At 37.7% G+C, this 21,157-nt stretch overlaps 1 protein-coding gene across 2 annotated transcripts in view; it reads left to right on the top strand.

The window, feature by feature from the left end:
• Epha6 (EPH receptor A6) overlaps positions 1 to 21,157 on the top strand; it is an 863,593-nt gene that overhangs the window by 729,406 nt on the left and 113,030 nt on the right. For both annotated transcript variants that reach the window (XM_040750609.1, XM_040750610.1), the window contains one exon: positions 8,056 to 8,265. In XM_040750609.1, coding sequence (XP_040606543.1) covers positions 8,056 to 8,265 — 210 coding nt within the window. The remainder of the gene's footprint in view (positions 1 to 8,055; positions 8,266 to 21,157) is intronic.

The following is a 21,157-nucleotide window of genomic DNA, read 5'->3' on the forward strand; positions in this document are numbered from 1 at the left end:
GATTTTGTCAAAGGCTTTTTCAGCATCTAGTGAGATGATCATGTGGTTTTTCTTTCGCAGTTTGTTAATATGATGGATTACATTGATAGATTTTCTAATGTTGAACCATCCCTGCATTCCTGGGATGAAGCCTACTTGATCATGGTGGATGATTTTTCTGATGTGTTCTTGAATCTGGTTTGCGAGTATTTTATTGAGTATTTTTGCATCGATGTTCATGAGGGAACTTGGTCTATAGTTCCCTTTCTTAGTTGTGTCTTTGTGTGGCTTGGGTATCAAGGTAATTGTAGCCTCGTAGAAAGAGTTTGGCAATGAGCCTCCTGCTTCTATTGTGTGGAATACTTTGAGGAGTATTGGAATTAGCTCTTCTTTGAATTTCTGGTAGAATTCTGCACTGAAGCCATCTGGGCCTGGGCTTTTTTTGTTTGGGAGACTTTTGATGACTGCTTCTATTTCATTAGGGGTTATACGTCTGTTTAGATTGTTGATCTGTTCTTGATTTAGTTTTGGCAAGTGATATCTATCCAGGAAATTTTCCAATTCCTTTAAATTTTCAAATTTTGTAGAGTACAGATTTTCAAAATATGCCCTGATGATTCTCTGGATTTCCTCAGAGTCCGTTGTTATGTCCACTTTTTCATCCCTGATTTTGTTAATTAGCATGCTCTCTCTCTATCTTTTGGTTAGTTTGGACAGAGGTTTATCTATTTTGTTGATTTTCTCAAAGAACCAACTCTTTGTTTCATTGATTCTTCTCAGTGTTTTCCTGGTTTCTACTTGATTGATTTCAGCCCTCAATTTGATTATTTCCTGGCGTCTGCTCCTCCTGGGGGAGTTGGCTTCTTTTTGTTCTAGAACATTCAGATGTGCTGTTAATTCTCTAGTATGACTGTTCTCCAGTTTTTTCATGTGGGCACTTAGTGCTATGAACTTCCCCCCGTAGCACTGCTTTCAAAGTGTCCCATAGGTTTGGGTATGTTGTGTCTTCATTCTCGTTGAAATCGAGGAAGTCTTTAATTTCTTTTTTTATTTCTTCTTTGATCCAGGGATGGTGCAGTTGAACATTATTCAATTTCCATGAGTTTGTAGGTTTTTTCTGCAATTTGTGTTGTTGTTGAATTCTAATTTTAAAGCATGGTGGTCAGATAAGATGCATGAAGTTATTCCAATTTTTTTGTAGCTGCTGAGGTTTGATATGTTGCCAAGTATGTGGTCGATTTTAGAGAAGGTTCCATGTGGTGCCGAGAAGAAGGTTTATCCCTTTGTATTTGGGTAGAATGTTCTATAGATGTCTGTTAAACCCAGTTGGGTCATAACTTCTATTAGTTCTTATGCTTCTTTGTTAAGTTTCTGTCTGGAGGTCCTGTCTGGCGGTGAGAGCGGAGTGTTGAAGTCTCCTACTATTAGTGAGTGAGATTTTATGTGCATTTTGAGCTTTAGTAATGTTTCTTTCACGAATGTAGGTGCCTTTGTATTTGGGGCATAGATGTTTAAAATTGAGACTTCGTCTTGATGTATTTTTCCTTTGATGAATATGAAGTGTCCTTCTTCATCTCTTTTGATTGATTTTACTTTGAAGTCTAATTTGTTAGATATTAGGATTGCTACACCTGCTTGTTTCTTGGGACCGTTTCATTGGAAGATCTTTTCCCAACCCTTTACTCTGAGATAACGACTGTCTTTGATGTTGAGATGTGTTTCTTGTATGCAGCAGAAGGAAGGGTTCTGTCTTCATATCCATTCTGCTAGTCTCTGTCTTTTTATAGGCAAGTTGAGGCTGTTGACATTGAGGGATATTAATGACCATTGATTGGTGATCCTTGTTTGTGCTTGATTTATTGTTAGTGAAGTTATTTTGTGTAATTTCTCCTCCCTTTTTCTTTTGGTGTTTTGTAAAGTGAGATTATATATTGCCTGTGTCTTTGTGAATGTAGTTATCTTCTTTGGATCTAGGTTTTCCTTCTAGCATTTTCTGTAGAGCTGGATTCATGGATACGTATTGTTTAAATCTGGCTTTGTCATGGAATATTTTGTTTTCTCCATCTATGGTAATTGAGAGCTTTGCTGGATATAGTAGTCTGGGTTGGCATCCTTGTTCCCTTAGCGTTTGTAGGACATCTGTCCAGGATCTTCTGGCTTTCATCGTTTCCATTGAGAAGTCAGGTGTAATTCGGCTAGGTCTGCCTTTGTATGTTACTTGGCCTTTTTCTTTAGCTGCTCTTAATATTTTCTCTTTACTCTGTAGGTTTGATGTTTTGATTATTATATGGCGAGGTGACTTCTTTTTCTGGTCAAGCCTATTTGGTGTTCTGTAAGACTCTTGTATTTTCATAGGCATATCTTTCTTTAGGTTAGGGAAGTTTTCTTCTATGATTTTGTTGAATATGTTTTCTGTACCTTTGAGTTGTATTTCTTCGCCTTCTTCTATACCTATTATTCTCAGGTTTGGCTTCTTCACGGTGTCCCATATTTCCTGGATATTTTGTGTTAAGGATTTGTTGGTTTTGAGATTTTCTTTGGTTGACGACTCTATATCCTCTAATGAATCTTCAACACCTGAGATTCTCTCTTCTATCTCTTGTATTCTATTGGTGATACTTACATCTGTAGTTCCTGATCGTTTACCCAGCTTTTCTATTTCCAGCATCCCTTCATTCTGTGTTTTCTTTATCGTTTCTATTTCAGCTTTCAATCCTTCAACTGTTTGAGTTGTTTCCTTAATTTTTTTGGTTGTTTTATCTTGGTGCTCTTTAGATTCTTTGAGAGATTTGTTTATTTCTTGAATTTTTCCCCCATTTCATGGATTTTTTTGTTTGTTTTTTCTTCTATTTCTTTAAGGGATTTCCTCATTTCTTCTTTTAGGGTCTCCATCATCTTCATGAAATAATTTTTAAGGTCTGTCTCCTCTTCTTCGTCTATGTAGTGCTTTTTGGGTCTTGCTGGTGTTGGATCCCTAGATTCTGGTGGGGTCATGTTGGTGTTTCTATTGCTGAGTAAGCTCTTATTCTGTCTTCTTCCCATCTCTTCTTCCAGTGGGTGCTGGTAGAGTCTTTCCATCTCCACTGGTCTCCTTCCTTCCTGCAGCTGAAGCTGGGGATGCTGACATGGAGTTTGGGGCCTGGAAGGGCTGATGTCTTTCCTGAAGCTGGACTCGCTGGGGTTGGGGTCTTGGAAGGGCTGATGTCTTTCCTGTGTGGGCGGGTCTTCTGGATGCCAGGAGTGGCCCCGGAAGATCAAGGAGATGGGTGTTGGGCGGGCGGTCTCCACTGGAGACCCAATCTCACCTGAAGCTGGACTCGCTGGGGTTGGGGTCTTGGAAGGGCTGATGTCTTTCCTGTGTGGGCGGGTCTTCTGGATGCCAGGAGCGGCCCCGGAAGATCAAGAGGATAAGTGTTGGGCAGGGGGTCCTACTGGAGACCCAATCTCACCTGAAGCTGGACTCGCTGGGGTTTGGGGCTTGAAGCTTGAAAGGGCTCACCTGAGTGATATTTTATGAACAATGGAGAGATACATGGATGGATGGATGGATGGTTGCATGGATGCAAGGATGCATGGATGGATGGATGCATGGATGGATGCATGGATGCATAGATGCATAGATGGATGCATGATGCATGGATGGATGCATGGATGCATAGATGGATGCATGGATGCATAGATGGATGCATGATGCATGGATGAATGCATGGATGCATGGGTGGATACATGGATGGATGCATGAATGTTGAGCTAAGCAGACAGATTGAAAGATGCAGAAATTGTAACTAGTAGCTATTCAGGGTGATAGATTATAAAAAGATTTGCATTAAGAAACTACCATGTTACAGTAAACTCTCATTCGGAAAGAATGTCCTACATTCTGGGACATCTGACTTTGCATGTTAATGTCTTTTACCCAAGTCCCTGCCTTGGAAATAATTATGATTACAGAAAGTTGTATAACCAAAGGCTATTGGAGTTTTACAGGGTCAGTCTGGATTGATAATTGACTATGCCAAATATACAAGCCCGAACCTGTCCCTGAAGGATTATTTTAATGTACTTCCATTTAATGTTCCCCATGTCCAGTTCTGCTTTTAGTCTGTCTCAAAGGCGTTGATCTTGCAACTGTGTAATCAAAGTCAAGATTTAGGGAAATGAAAGTTTTGTTGCTATTCTAAGGACAATTCAGATTTTATGTGTCAAAGTCCATAAAAATAAGTCTACTTTACTTGCAAGTTACAATCTTGATTCATATTAGTCTCCTGACCTTTTACCTATTAGAACTTTGCTACATTCACATAAATACAAACCTAGTGATAAAAAGGAGATAGATATATGTCATGTTGCTATTATGAAAGTGGTGTTGATTTTATCGACTCCAAAAGAAGTATTGGCCAAATGAATTAGACATTGATAAGGAACAGTGTGTGGCCTTTGAAACAACATGTACAAAGTAGTTCTGATTGCTTTCACACACTAGAATCTCACAAATTGTCATGCAGTTGGCAGGAAAGCAGTTAATCAGTCTCTTCAAGTGTTGATAACAACATTAAACAAACCAATAAAACTCACAGGCACAATCACTAAAGCATGGAAGTAATTCAAATACTAACTTTAAATGTATACAAAATGAATCAAATATAATAGTACAGATCAAATACTGATATGTGCTACAATGTGAAAGTGTCTCGGAAACATTAGGCTACAACGTGAAAGAAGATAGTCCTAAAGAGCTGCCTATTTCTGCTTAGGAAACAGTGAGAGCACATAGAACCCCATTGTGGTAGAAAGTAGGCTGGTAGCTGCCTAGTATGGCAGGATTATTGAGCATAGCAGGGTGTGATGGTCCATAGGAGGTTCTCTTGGGGGTGATGAAAATAATTCTTAAATTCTAGTAAGGTGCGTGCTATAAAAGGATGGATGTTATGTTATGGGAACTCGGTGTGACTAAAGCTGTTGGATGTGGTGCATTGTTGGTGAAGGCACGAGAGTGGAACCTTTAAATAGCATTGGTGGGAATGTAAACCAGCGCAGCCATTTGAAACCCAGTATGAGTAATCTTCAAAAAACTAAAACGCGAACTGCCATATAACCTGCTCATGGGTTACAACCTGAAGGAATCTAAGGCAGCATAAAATAGAGACACCTGTACAAACCTACATCACAGCACGTTCACAATAGACACATCACAGAGGCAGCATAGGAGCCCATCAATGTATGCACAGAAGACAAAGCATGGTGTATATAAATAGTGGTACATTCTTCAGCCACTGAACAAGAATGAAACTAATGTAATTATTCTAGAATATGAATGAAACTGAAGGTTATCATTTTAAGCAAAACTAGCTACTATCAGAATGGGAAAGATGGATCATTCGCTAAAATGCCCACATATGGGATCGTAGGTTGTAATCCCAGCAACCACATAAAGGACAAGGTGCAGCAGTGCACATCTGCAAGCCTGTGGCTACAGCAGCAGAGCTGGGATGGAGTTCACAGGCAGCCCACTGATCAGCCAGTGTAGGTGAAAATTGCAGGTTCTGTGAGTGCCTTGGCCTCAAAATAACAAGTTTTTAAAAGTTGGACAGTAATAGAAGACACCCAATATCAACCCTGCATGCACATGTGCAAACACACACACAGAGAGAGAGAGAGAGACAGAGACAGAGACAGAGACAGAGACAGAGAGACAGAGAGGGAGAGAGAGATTGGCCAGTCTTGGAAACATAACATTTCCTCTCATAAATAAAATTTAAGGAATAAAGGCAAATTTAACAAAAACACAAGATAGAAATTGGTGGGGTACCAGTAAAGGGAAGAAAAGCAAGTGATATGCAATGTATAAATAATGGGATGGTAATTATCAACAAAATGCCTTGTATATGTGCATGTAAAGGCCATAATGAAGCTTACTATTTTTTACAGTTTGCATTTGCTAATAAGAAGAGACATACTTTTTTTGGGAGGGGGGGTTTACGAGACAGGGTTTCTCTGTATTGTTTCAGAGGCTATCAGTCCAGCCCGGCCTCAAACTCACAGAGATCCGCCTGCCTCTGCCTCCCGAGTGCTGGGATTAAAGGCGTGCGCCACCACCGCCCGGCTGAGACATACTTTTTAAGTAGTAATTTCTTTCTTTGTGGTATCCTCAGGATAGACTGGAAGATGTATTTCCACATGGCTTTGTACAGCTCTTTTCTATCAAGTAAATAGGTTTTTAGAGTAACAACGTATTTTTCAGAAAGCAGAATTTTCTAATTCATTGTAGTTATAAAATTTCATGTAATAATAACAATGATTCATTAACTATTAACAATTATTAAAACAATCCAGGAGGTGGCTATGTATTTTACAAGTGAGTCTCATGAAAACTCTGGGTTGGACCACTACACTTGTTCAAAGAAAAGAAAGAGGCTCTAATTTCCTCATGGTCCATGAACTCTTCCAACTGTTTAGAGATTCTGCCTGATAACATCTATGATCTGTTGTCTATGAAGAACTTTCCTTTCTGAGAAAGAAGAATTACCTCTAAAGTGTAGTGTAACTCTTTCCAGAAAAAATAGAATTTATATTTTCAATTCTCAAGTTTTGAGACCTAACGGAAGAGAGGTAGATAGAACACATGATAGAAGAGGCCGATTTCCATCTAACAGTGGACCATCTATGAAGATGGATTGGGATCATAAAGAGCTAATAACACCAAAGGTTTTCTTTGCTAGGTTACCTTTTGTACATTAATTATACTGAAGAGCCTACTTTAATAGACATGCTTGCTATAAGGAAGGTACTTTTAAGAACAGCTTCCTTTCTCTACTCTGTACTTGACTTTGTAGATATAATACAAGAGCTATCAGAGAGATAAGATGAAATGATAAGGCCAAGTTTGTACAATGGATATGTAAGTTTATTCTTCTAAATAACCAGTGGGACAGAATTATGGAGGAGGCAGTGTCACTGTGAGAGATGCAGTAGGTTTCATCACCCTTGTGCCAAAGTTACTCTGTGGTTTTTATCAAATATTTATAACAAACAGCATGTAACACAGAAAAAATTAAATATCTATATTGTGTTTCTACTGTATAAGATAATATCGCCTTAATGTCTTAAACACACACACACACACACACACACACATATATATATATATCCATTTTAAATACCTTTTATAAATTAATTTGGCCTGGTATATAAAAATGACTTGAATCTTTTATGTTTCTCCGTAACTCGTTGAAGACAACCGTCTCCAAACAATTAGTAAGTTGATATACATTTGTATTTGTATCTCCTCTGATACCAAAACTACTATCTGCAGTTCACTTTGCCTGTACTTGCATTTTGCACTGTATACTCTTTTGTAAATTATGCATTTTTTTTACTCTGAGAGGATAAGATGCTATGCGTTGGTTGTGATGAAACACTACCCTGCCTGGCTTATTATTCACATTGTGGTATTTAGTATAATTCTTTCAGCCAAGAGCTAAAATGTCTTCTTTCCACTCAACTTCTAATATTTTCCTTTATATTTGAAAAATAGTTATTTTCTGTTTACTTGTGTTTTCTATTTTATCTTCAACTTTCCTAAACCCATTTCTTATTTATATAACTTTGGGTTTTTTTTTCTTGAATGGCCTACCCTGATTAACATTTTTCACAGTATTTCTAGTCACCACATGAGTTTCTCCCAATCACAGGTTCTGCTGCTCTCCTGCCTACTTGTGCAGCCTCAGCAATGCTTATAAATATGGAATGCCCATTGTGTATTTTCTGCAGTCTTTTCTCTCATACCATTTTACTTTCATTTGTTCTTGTTTAAAAAAAAGTCTGACATAATTTTTTTCTGGAGGTTGACTTGGCTGGCTGCCCTCTATTTTTGTTTAGTTCACAACCCTAGTTTTTATTCCTCTTTTAAATGTCACACAAGGGCCTTGTATTTTGCTAGGAAGACGTGCAATGGTCAGCAGAATTGATGGGCATCTTCTAAAGATCCCGTGCAATAAATCCATGGTTAAATTTACTGCATATACATATGAAGATTGTATGAAAATCAGTCAGCTAACAGGTATAATTCTCTCACAGAAGCATGATGGCCACTTCACTGTCATCCAACTAGTCGGCATGCTGCGGGGCATCGCGTCAGGCATGAAGTATCTTTCTGATATGGGATACGTTCATCGAGACCTAGCGGCCAGGAACATACTGGTGAACAGCAACCTAGTGTGCAAAGTCTCTGATTTCGGGCTCTCCCGGGTACTGGAAGACGATCCAGAAGCAGCGTACACAACAACTGTGAGTTCTGTGCCCTGTGCCGGCGCCCTGCTTACTTTTAGTTCTTTAACGCTATAAGAGTAACTGTTCATGTTTCCTCAAGGTCATGTTTTCACATTTTACTTTTTTTCTAATATGTTACTTGGTTAGAAGGATCTGTTATATTTGAAAGCTCAGAGGGTTGTAGTTGCTGCTGTTTTTGCTGTTGCTATTTATGAGAAAAATAAAGAAAACAAAAAAGACTTCTGAAATTTTATCTTTGAGCTTCTGGTGTGCTGGGACTTCACCACCTTGATGGAGATGTGTCCCTTGACTGCCCTCGGAATAAACCTGCCCTTGCCAGAGAGGTTTCAGCTGTTTCATAGACATTCTTCCTTAAATAGACTTCTTTATGGGTCATCAACATTGCCTTTAATACTTCAAGGGTACTAAGGAACCAGTGATCAGGAAATGTCTCCAAGACGCACTTGTAAACGAATGACCTAAGTTTGTTTTGAGACATATAAAGACTCCTTAAGACATTTTTAAATTGTACTCGGAGGAATCCGGTATAAAAGAATAGCTATCTAAAACAAAACTATCATCTAAAATTATATGATGTCAAATTTACCATGAATACCTTAAGTACTTTCGAGTGGTCCAAGTCAATTCACTATATTCATCTCTTTGACTATTGTTTTGAAGAATTTAGTGTTAACATCTCTATTGAGGTATGCTAAAGCTGTAGACTTTTAGTTGTGACTGCCATATTTTCTTTATTAAAATTCTCACCAATGATTCATTTGAGATTTAAATCAGCTTCAATGAAAAAGCAAGTCGATGAAGCTATTCAAAACATATTGATTCCTTTCCCCTCTTTTAACCTTGCAAATAATTTTTAAATGGCACCCCATTAATTAATTCTCTTTTATTTCATTTTCTATTAAACATTTTGAAGTTTTGCTATGTTCACTCAGTCTGGTGGTAGATGGAAGTTTGATATCATTAATAAAAAAATCTGTATGTTTTTACTATTTTTGCTGGAATGTTCTATAATAATTTATCAACATTTTCACAATTCCAATATAAAATAGACTTCTCAAGAAAATAAATTAATCTCTGTGTCTGATATATAATGTATAGGTATTCATTGATCTTTTAGTTTAACCAAATAAAAGTTTATAGAACCTGAGAATACATTAATCATTTTAGAGAAAAATTGGTATTTTAATCTTCATCTTCTATTTAGAAGATATTTTAGATATTTTTCTTTTTCTAAAGGCTTTTATTTTTTCTTCATTTTGATTTACTTTTTTGTTTTTACATCCCAACCAAAGTTTTTATTCCCTCACTTCCTCCCAATGCCTCCCCATCTCCTCTCTGCTTTCCCCCACCACCACCATTCACTCCACCTCCACTGTTTCTCATCAAATACAGACTGGCTTTCTACAGATATCAGCCAGCCAAGGTCTATCAAGTTGCAGTAAGAGTAAGTTCCTCCTCATCTATAAAGGCTAGAGGAGGCAATCCAGTGGGAGGAATGGGCCCTCCAAACAAGCATCAGAGTCAAAGGCAACCCCTGCTCCTACTGTTAGGAGTCTCACACAAAAACCAAGTTACACAACTGTAACATATATGCAAAGGACTAAGGCCAGTCCCATGCAGGCTCCATGGTTTCCAATTCGGTTTCTTTGAGCTTCCATGAGCCCGGGTTAGTTGGTTCTCTAGGTTTTCTGGTGGTGACCTTGACCTCTTTGGCTCCTACAACCCCCAACCACACACACACCTGTTGGGGAAGTCCTGTTATTTGCCTGTTATTTGTCAATAAAGTACTGTTGAGCCTATAGGAATCTAGATAGGTGGGGCTAGGGGTCCAGGAGGATTCTGGGAAGGAGAAACACAAGAGAGTCAACATGTAACACCATGGGGGTAGGAAGCTTGGAACTATTCTCCGGTAAGAAACATACTTAGATTAACAATTATGGGGTAATTACTTAAGTCAGAGCTAGCCAGTAAGAGACAAACAAGGCCAACAGCTTCATAATTAATACAGCGTCTTGTGTGTTATTTGGGGACTACAAAGCGGCAGAGCCCAGGCGGCTGGCAGAGGATACACCAAAGCAGCTAGCAAAGAAAAAGCTTCTCTTAAAACACACCTCCACCAACTTCCATAGAATTCTCCAAGTTCTGCCTAGTATTTGGCTGTTGATCTCTGCATCTGTTTCCATCAGTTTGTGGGTGAAACCTCTCTGATGGCAGTTGGGCTAGGCACCGATATATGAGAATAGCAGAATGTCATTAGGAATCATTTCAGTTGTTTTCTTCTTTTTTTGTCAGTCATGTTTGCTTCTCTCCTAGGTCTCTGGGGTATCCTGCCTCTGGGTCCTGGCCCTCAGGTAGAGCTAGCTCCCTTTCAGGGTATGAGTCTCAGGTTGTACCCGTTATTAGTTGATCACTTCCACATTTTCTGTGCTATCTTTACCCTGGTACATCTTGTAGACATCACAAATTGTAGGTTGAATTGGATTGGTGTCCCAATCCCTCCTCTGAAAGTCTTTCCTTGTTATAGGAGATGTCCAGTTCAGGCACCAATCTCCTATTGCTAGTAGTCTTAGCTGGGGTCCCCTTATAGATTCCAATAAGTTTTCATTGCTCTATGTTTCTAGCTCACCCCAGAGATGCCCCCAGATTCAAGTTGTCTCTCCCAGTACTCTCTCCCCACATAATCCCTCATGTTCCCATCCCCAATCCCCTTCCAGACTCTCCTCATGTCGCAGTGTTTCCCTTCAGAGTGAGATTCATGCATCTCCACCTTGAGCCCTTCTTGTTACTTAGCTTCTCTGGATCTGTGGGTTGTAGCATGGTTCTCCTTTACTTTAGAGTTAATATCCACCTATGAGTTAGTACAAAGCATGTTTGTCTTTCTGGGTCTGGGCCACCTCACTCAGGACGATCTTTTCTAGTTCCATTCACTTGCCAGCAAATCTCTTAGCTGTTGTTTTTAAGAGCTGAGTAATAGTCTATTGTGTAAATGTACCACATTTTCATTATTAGTTCTTAGGTTAAGGGACAGCTGTTTCCAGGTTCTGGCTATTACAAACAAAGCTGTGATGAGCATAGTTGAGCAAGAGTCTATTTGGTGTGGTAGAGTGTCCTTTGCATACAAGTCCATGGGTGGCGTAGCTGGGTCTTGAGGTAGATTGATTCCTGATTTTATAAGAAACTGCCATATTGATTTCCAAAGTGGCTATACAAGTTTGCACTCCCACCACCAGTGGAAGAGTGTTCCCCTTGCTCCACATCCTCTCCAGCATGAGCTGGCACTTGTGTTTTTTATCTTAACTCTAACAGGTATAAGACAGAATCTCAGTGTCATTTTAATTTGCATTTCCCTAATGACTAAGAGTGTTGAACATTTCTTTAAGTGATTCTCAGCCATTTGAGATTCCTATGCTTGGAATTATCTATTTAGATCTGTAATCCATATTTTTAAAATTGAATTATCTGTGTTTTAGTGTTTAGTTTCTTGAGTTCTTTATATGTTTTGGAAATTAGTCCTCGGTCAGATATGCATTTGGTGAAGAAATTTTCCCATTCTGTAACCTGCTATTTTGTCGTTTTGACAGTGTCCTTTGCTTTTCAGAAACTTTTCAGTTTCATACCATTTATTCAGTTTTAGTGCCTGTGCTGTTGGTGTTTTGTTCAGGAATTGTCTCTTCTATAAATGCTCTCAAGGCTATTCCCCCACTCTTTTCTTCTATCAGGGTCAGTGTGTCTGGTTTTCTGCTGAAGTCTTTAATCCTCTTGAATTTGAGTTTTGTGAAGAGTGATAGATCTGAATCTATTTGTATTCTTCTACATGGCAACACCCAGCTTGACTCGTACCATTTGCTGAAAATGCTTTCTATTTTTTCATTGTATCATTTTGACTTCTTTGTCAAAAAAGTCAGGTGTCCATAGGTGTATGGATGGATTTATATCTGGGTCTTTAATCCAATTCCATTTTCCACCATCTGTTTTTATGCCAATACCATGTGGATTTTTATTAGTATTGCTTTTTAGTACAACTAGAAAACAGGGATGGTGATACCTCAGAAGTTCTTTCATTGTACATATCTCTGAAGACATGAAGGGTGTACAATGCAGTTTGAAAGGAACCACAGCAGATGTTTCCAGTAAAGCACTTAAACCTTGGACTAAAATACATCAAGCTTCTGCTAAGGGACCTTGGGGCTTGGTAATGACAGTTGAAACCAAGAAATGTGCAATATAGGCCAAAAATAGAAAGAAATAAATTGTGAAAATAGTGTCGTGACAAGAATTAAGGCCAGGCTTTTCTGTGCCAATTCTGTGAAAAACACATCAGGTTCTTAGAAAAGTTGGTGATTATGACCCTGATCAAACAATGCACATAAAATTATCATTATTGACTAGAAAATTTACATAGAAATTATTGACTCTGGATTTTTTATTTGATATATGGTGTCCTGTTTGGCTAAAATTTAAGTGCTGAAAATCTCTTCCATTTCTAAATCTGACACATATTCACATGGACAACTGCTTTATAACCAGTCCAAAAAAGGTACTCTAGCTCATTTGAATATTGCTAGGCAACCACATCTTATATTATATTGAAAATGTAAAGCCCCTTTGCTTTCAATTATGAAAATAAGGTCTATTTACCTTTAAAAGAACATTAAAAGATGTATCTTGGCTCACAATCACATGATGTAAGAGATAGTTTTTATTTAAAATGTAATGATAGTGTTATTGTTAACTATTATATAGTGCCTGACAAAATTCTTTGGTTTCTTGATTACTACTTTTTTTAATTGTTTTTTATTTTTGAAGTTAAATTTAAATTAGAAACAAGGTTGCTTCACATATCAATTCCAGGTCCCTCTCCCTTTCCCTTCCCTCCTCTCACACCCTCCCACCAACCCCCCCCAGTACTCCCTCATTTCCCAGGGAGGGTGAGGCCCTCCATGGGGTGTTCCATAGTCTGTCGTTTCACCTAGGGTAAGGACTAGACCCTCCCGGAAGAGTCCAGGATAAGAGTGCATCTCTCATTGTGGGATGGATGCCCAAAGTCCATTTTTATGCGAGGAATTAAATATTGATCTACTACCCAAGCCCAATAGGTTGCTTAGGCCTCCTCACTGACGCCCACATTCAGGGAGTCTTGATCAGTCCCATGCTGGATTCCCAGCCATCAGTCTGGGATTCGAGAGGTAACCCTTGTTAGGTCAGCTGTTTCTGGAAGTTAAACCAGTCCAGTCTTAACCCCTTTGCTCATCGATCCTTCCTCTCTGTTACTGGGTTCATTGAGTTCACCTCAGTGTTTAGCTGTAGGAGTCTGCCTCTGCTTCCATCAGCCATTGAATGAAGGTTTTGTTTCCCAGACTATCTGGTAATAAGATTGTAAGCTGGCACTCCCCAGATCTATGTCTAAAATCAATAAATGAGAGAGTAGATATCATGTTACTCTTCTTGTGACTTGGTTACCTCACTCAGGATGGTTTCTTCCAGTACCATCTCTTTGCCTACAAATTTCATGATTCCATTGTTTTTTTCTGCTGAATAGTATACCACTGTGTAAATGTACCACATTTTCTCTATTCAATCTTCAGTTGAGGGGCATCTAGGTTGCTTCCAAGTTCCGGTTATTACAAATAATGCTGCTATGAACATAGTGGAACAGATGCCCTTGTTGTATGAATGTGCATCTTTTGGATATATGCCTTAGAGTGTAATTGCTGGGTCTTGTGGTAGGCTGATTCCCATTTTCCTGAGGAATCTCCATACTGATTTCCAAAGTGGCTGTACAAGTTGGCACTCCCACCAACAGTGGAGGTGTGTTCCCATTTCTCCACAACCTCTCCAACATAAACTGTCATTAGTGTTTTTGATTTTAGCCATTCTGACAGGAGTGAGATGGTATCTCAGAGTTGTTTTGATTTACATTTCCCTGATGGCTAGGCATATTGAGTGTTTTCTCAAGTGCCTCTCAGCCATTTTAGTCTCCTATATTGAGAATTCTCTATGTAGTTCGGTAGCCCACTTTTTAATTGGATCCTTTGGTGTTTTGGAGACTTGCTTCTTGAGTTCTTTATAAATTTTGGATATCAGCCCTCTGTCAGATGTGGGGTTAGTGAATATCTTTTCCCATTATGCGGGCTGCCTTTTTGTCTTGTTGACTGTGTCCTTTGCCTTACAGAAGCTTCTCAGTTTCAGGAGGTTCCATGTATTAATTGTCGACCTCTGTGTCTGTGCTACTGGTGTTATGTTCAGAAAGCAGTCTCCTGTACCAATTCATTCAAGGGTACCATCTGCTTTCTCTTCTAAAAGTTTCAGTGTGGCTGGATTTATGTTGAGATCTTTGATCCATTTGGACTTAAGTTCTGTGCATAGCAATAGACATGGATCTATCCGCATTCTTCTACATAGCAGCATCCAGTTATGCCAGCACCGTTTGTTGAAGATGCTTTCTTTTTTCCATTGTATATTTTTAGCTTCTTTGTCAAAGATCAGATGCTCATACATGTATGGGATAATATCAGGGTGTTCAATTATATTCCATTGGTCTACCTGTCTATTTTTGTGCCAATACCAAGCTGTTTTTAGGACTACAGCTCTATAATAGAGCTTGAAGTGAGGGATGGTGATGCCTCCAGATATTGCTTTGTTGAGTAAGGTTGTTTTGCCTATCATGGAATGCAGGCCCTGATCTTGATTACTACTTTTCATGTTATCTCAAAAATAAAATTTTTGTTTGTTCTCCTTAAAAAGCAGTAATCACATATCAGTATTCTCCTTATTGGAATACAGAATTTTGTAACTGACAATACATAATCTGGATAATTGGAATTCTATTAACAACTTAGTTTAGGTCAATTTGCCTTTGTATCCTCCCTTTCCATATTCTATAAGAAAAATATGAGAAATGGTAGATCTACCAATCTAAGAAGACATGGCCTATAACCAACATGTGGATAATTATAGCTAGTAATACAATAGCTTGAGCAAGATCTAAACTCCTTACCTAATTCAAGTGTTTATGAATTTTCTTGACTCTATGAATTAATTTTTAAATCTTGAGATTACCCTTTACAATAGCAAGTATCTTTAGTGCAAGGATAAATTTATAGACTATTCTAGTATTTGGGCATGACGACACAAGCCTATAATCCCAGAATTTAGGAGATTGGGGGTAGCCTGTCTCAAACAAACCGCAAAACAGCACAAAATGTCCTTTGCAATTCTGACTGGAAATACTTTAATCTAACATGAATAACCATTTTTTCCTGGAGCTTTACTAAACTTCTAGTAAAACATACTCAGAATGTTCCCTTGTTGGTAAATTAAAAGGTTGCTATGGGATGTTTGTTGAGAAAATATAAAGCTTCCTACTGAAAAAAAAAGATCTTTATTTCTGAAATTCAGCAAATAAAACTTTGTTCTGTGACATCCTAACAAGACACTTTCTGTTCATTAGAACATGATGGAGGGACCGACACTGAGCTGAAGAATACTTTGTGTTTTAGAGCTTTGCCAGGCTAAAAATGTAATAGATAAGAAAGTGTTGGGCACATGTAGATACCTAGTTATTATGGCTTTCTGACTTAGTATCTACGTAGAAAAGTAGAAAACCTCAATAACTAGTAACCTCCACAAACAACATGCAGGGAAAAAAATAGAATTGAAGATCATGTCCTTTTGCCGCATTTACTGAAAGCCTCAAGTGAAAGAAGTAGCTGTCCATTTTAGGCTAAATGGAGCAATAGGAGTAAAAAGAAAAATGACAAAAATAGTAATATTATCAGAAAGCCATTGTATAGTGATTAAAATAAATTCCTGTTCAATAACACAAATGATAGGATTGGGAATGGAATAGCAACAAAACCTAGGCTGGCTGAACAAGATCCGTCTTCAAGAAAGGCACTTAGGGGAAAATAATATAAAATGAGGCTTAACAGACACACAAGACAATTGTTGCTCAACAGATTCTATGATCGATGTCCATCAAAAGCAGTTAACTCCCAGGGTATTATAATTGAGGAGGAAAGATCACGTGTATTAATAGAGGTTTCCTAAATTGAAAGGTTCAAAGGATACAGTGTACTCTTGAACAATGACAAAAAAGATGAAGAAAGAAAGGAAGGAAGGAGGGAGGGAAGGAGGAAAAGAAGAAAGGAGGGAAAAAGAAAGGAAGGAAGGAAGAAAGAAAGAAAGATGTTTAATAGGCTAGACTAATCAATAAGAAGGAAATCTGAGTTCTTATTGATTTCTTCCAGTGTGTTTTTTTATTAATAGAAATTCTGACATAAGTCAATGTTTTAAAAGTTACAGTTTCTAAGACCCATAAAGTTTCACCAATATAACTTCCTAGACATGAGCTAAACAAGGACAATAGACATGCTAAAATGGATGGGGAAAACCATGATGCCTCAGCTCTACACAAAGAGCTGTATGCAACTGAGAAAGGCTAAGAGCAGAAGAAATAGTCTTCCCCAGGGAAGAGGCTCCCAATGGGTTATTCAATGCTAAACGGTCAGAGGGAGCACATGTACAGATGAGTAACATTGTACAGACTGGGAAGGTTATATTTAGGAATATATATGTGTGTGTGTGTGTGTGTGTGTATTGTGTAACAGCAATTAATTTTAAAAGAGGCTATGAATTTGAGAGAGAGCTACGAAGATATGTGGGAGGGTATAGAGGGAAAAAAGGAAGGAGAAATGATGTAATTCCATTATAATCTCAAAAATAAAAGAAACAGTTTTTTAAATTATATATCCAGAAAGTAATGGGTGCCACACATTGCAAGAATACCAGGAAATAAACCTACAACAATGTACATGAAATGACAGCAAAGCCTTACAGCAGGCACAAAGAACATGCTCTAAGTATAGAGGCAGAGGCGTCACCCAGTGTGAGTAGGCAACTTAGGCAGCAGCAGCCTAGATCTCAGGCTGAGAGAAGTGAAGCCTTAATGATGACTGTCTGGAGAGTTGGTAAAAGAGGGAATGACACTTAGCACTCAAGTGACTGAGCAAGTCTTAATCAAGACAGAAACTGAAGCCAATATAGCTCCAGAGAAATGATCATTTAAAGACTCATCCCAAGGTGGGGTACGGGTCAGGGGTAAAGCATTTACACAGCCAGTATGGAGTCCTGGCATCAATCTCAATGAAACTACAGAAACAGCATACAGAAAAATAGTCATTTGTTAAAGAGCTCTCATGTCTGAAGTTTAGGAAACAATAGTTTATGGTAGCTCTAGTGCTCTTTGTAAGAAGGGAATAAAAAGACTTAATTATGATCATTCATAGAAGAAAATGACATAGACTACAAGGCTAGCTTTTCAGGCTAGGTAGAGCAATCTAAGTCAGATGTATCCATAGAAGTTAATCAGTGCTTGGGAAAGTGTCTCATTCTTTCACGTGTAGGGAGGAAGCACTATAAGAAGACCTTTCCAAGGATGATTCTTCTGTCCATTCAATGTGTGTCTTAAAGAATAATATGCTAAGGCTTCAGAACTGGAAGACATTCTTCAAAACAAGAACCTTCTAAGAACCCATCGTTCTGTTCAAGAGTGTGAGTTGTTAGTTTATTTAGCTCTTTTTATTTTTGTTTCCCTCCTAAGGTAATGTATCACTTCAGATTCATGTTTATCCCTGGAAGATAAGAGGTTTATTTATTCTTGACTTTAAAAATTGGTATTGACTTATTATTTGTTTATTCGTGTAGGGAGTCAGAGGATAAGTCACCAAATAACTACTTGCTGAGCCATCTCCCTGACCTCCCTCTTCTTTAAATCTGTCCAGGATATATGCTGGTTGGCTATAGTGACTGCTTAATCATTGTAAACAATAAAGCCATGAAAAGACAGATCACAAGTACTGAAACTATTAGCATATTACTCTCAGCAAAACCACCAATTACTTCTCTATTATCACTGTTAACCACCACCCACTACTGGCTATGCCTGGGACAACTGTTATATAGTATAGTGAACTGAAAATCCTGAATATGAATAAGCCAATGTAACAAATGTTGAAGCTTTATAACGGTGGATTAAGATATTCACAAGCAAAGAAGAAAATTCTGCTTTTCTAAATCTCTGAAAACTTATGCCAAAATGCTTTGAGTATAAAAGACTACCTACATGGATAAGATCTAGGACAGATGGAACTCAATATCACAGATGCATATTTTAGGGGAAAGGGAGCCAGTGCTTCCTTTCATATTTTTTAAATTAAAATACAATTGTACCTTTTCCTCCCTTCCCTTCCAATGCTTCATTTACTCTCTCATAAAACCATGGCCTCTACAAGTCTGCTGTTACACATATATGTATATATTCTTAAATATATAAATACAATATTCTCACTGGGTATAATGTTACTTACACACACATGGTGTGTGTGTGTGTGTGTGTGTGTGTGTGTGTGTGTGTGTGTGTGGTATCAGGGTTCAACCTTAGAAATCCAGAAATTCTGAACTTTTAAAGGGGGAAGCTATTTGCAGTAATATAAAACACCCTGAATGACTAAAAGACATTATGCTGAGTGAAATAATACAGGAACAGAAATATATGATATATATGTATCACATATTTATGTACACATGTATAATCTAAATTAGTCCATATCACAGAAGTAGAGAGTACAATAGTAATCAGAAGCTAGGAGAAGTAGAAATAGAAAAATCTTGGCCAGAAAATATCAAGTTTCAGTTGATCAAGGAAAGATCTGTGATCTAGTGAAAAGTATTTGTCTATAGGAATAACACTATAATTTAGAAGTGAAATTTAATGAGGGTAGAATGTAGTTCTTCACAAAAGAAAGTAAAAGTTGAAAATATGGGAATTAGTTTTATTATAATGGTCATTTCATGTAGATGAATTCACAATATATATGAAAACATTATACATAGTTTATAATTTATTTGTCCATTTTAATTCTATACGTTTGTAGGAGGAAAGGTTCTCAGATTTTGGGAAAAGTCAGGCATTAAATAGCCATTGTCAAATCATTAAAACATATCTTATTTAATGAATATATAACAAACATACTATGTGTCATATACTATTATAGGCACTGCTGATTTCCCACCAAAAAAGTTATTCTCATGTACTTTGCAGTTTTGAGTATGCTGCATTGAATATAATTTTAAACAGAAATAATGCAATGATAAGTATAAAATAAGAATAATCTCAGTAAATACCTTGAAAGATGTGGCCAGAAAATACGTCTTTAGTTAGGGACATTGAAATGAGACCTGATAATTATGAGCGTGGCAGCTAAGAAAATATCTGAAGCCAGAATGCTCTAAGGTGAGGACAGAACAAATATAAATCTGCAAGTGGTAGCAAGCTTGGCACATTTTCCAGCAAGGACTCAGGCCAGCATGGCTGATGCACTGAACAAGTGACAAGGAAGGTCCTGGAGGAATTCAGTGTCAGGGAGAGGGGTGGAAATTCTGATCTAACTACAGGGAAAGGCACTGAAGATATGACAAAAAGGATGATAGAATTGATGCTGTAAGAGCTACCTGTACCTGGCATGTTAAAAAGGATTTATAAAGGGACAAGGAAAGCAACGGCAAAGATATTAGCTGGTGTAAACCCAAAGATTGGAGAGGAGCAGACAGATGTGGAGAAAAGGAAAGAGGGAGGGAGAATAGACAGTTTCCTGATAAGTTGTGTGTGTGTATGTGAGGTAGATAGAAAGAGAGAGAGAGAGAGAGAGAGAGAGAGAGAGAGAGAGAGAGAGAGAGAGAGAGAGAGAGAGGTGCTCAACATCGTATCATAATGTTATTTCATGAAAAGTTTTTCACTAAGTAGTTTTAAGTAATATTAAAGAAAGCATTTGTCCCACAATCAAATATTAATCCTCCTCCTCTTTCTCTTTCACCTTTTGGGGCTTCCCTGTGCAAATTCTATCCTATCACATTCAAAAATCCCTTCTGGCTCTCACCTTGAGATCTTTGCAGAACACTGTAGCAGCAGTAAGAGTTTAGGAAAGCTGGCAAATGAAAGGAATCATTACTCGATCTGTGTGTGCACATGTGCATATGTGTGCATATATAACAGTTTCTGTATTTATATATTTTGTTTATTGAATTTGTAAATTTTTCTATAGTATATATTTTGTTTTATGCTAAGAGAAGGAAAATACTATACATCTTAAACATAGAGAAATAGCTCCAGACAGAGTTGCAAAAAAATTTCTTCTGCTTACTATCAGACAGTGAATAAGCAATGTGTTTATTTATGTTCTCTACTGAAAAAATCTAGCTAGAGAACATTTTCTAGGTAGCATTTTCTTTTGACTGAAAGACCAAAGACTAATGAAATGAACATTACTATCTCCATGATTTTTCATGGAATTCTGTGACATCATTCCAACAAGTGCCAGGTTCCTTCAGATATTTACATTTAATGCCTGGTCTTCATTGTCACCCCTGTAATTATCATTACACTATCAACTTTTTTCAGGCCAATAATGATGAGTCCAACACGCAAGCTAGAAAAAGTATGACTAAGTCTTTAATTTCAAACATTACAAAAATGAATCCAGCATCCTTGTTAACAAAGAAAATCCATTGCCTCCGGTTGACTATCACGTGGCTATCTGTTGATAAGTTTATGAAGACTACTGATCAGGATTTTTACAGGTAACACATTTGCATGTAACAAAGACATCAAGTTAAAAGTCACCCCCTCATCTCCACAATCCTTAGGTTTCATAATCAAGGCTTTTCAATATTCAAGTATGGATGTTTTGCCATTAAATAATAAAGAAAGCGCTGAGGTAAAATATAGTAGAGAAAACAGGGAAGTATAGGCTTGGAGCTCTGTTTTTATTCTCAATTTGACTGTAATTGAGTAAACAAGATGAATCATTCATTTAAAATCCACATGCTTCAG

The sequence above is a fragment of the Mesocricetus auratus genome, unplaced genomic scaffold (assembly GCF_017639785.1).
Source record: "Mesocricetus auratus isolate SY011 unplaced genomic scaffold, BCM_Maur_2.0 Super-Scaffold_100008, whole genome shotgun sequence".
NCBI classification, from domain to species: Eukaryota; Metazoa; Chordata; class Mammalia; order Rodentia; family Cricetidae; genus Mesocricetus; species Mesocricetus auratus.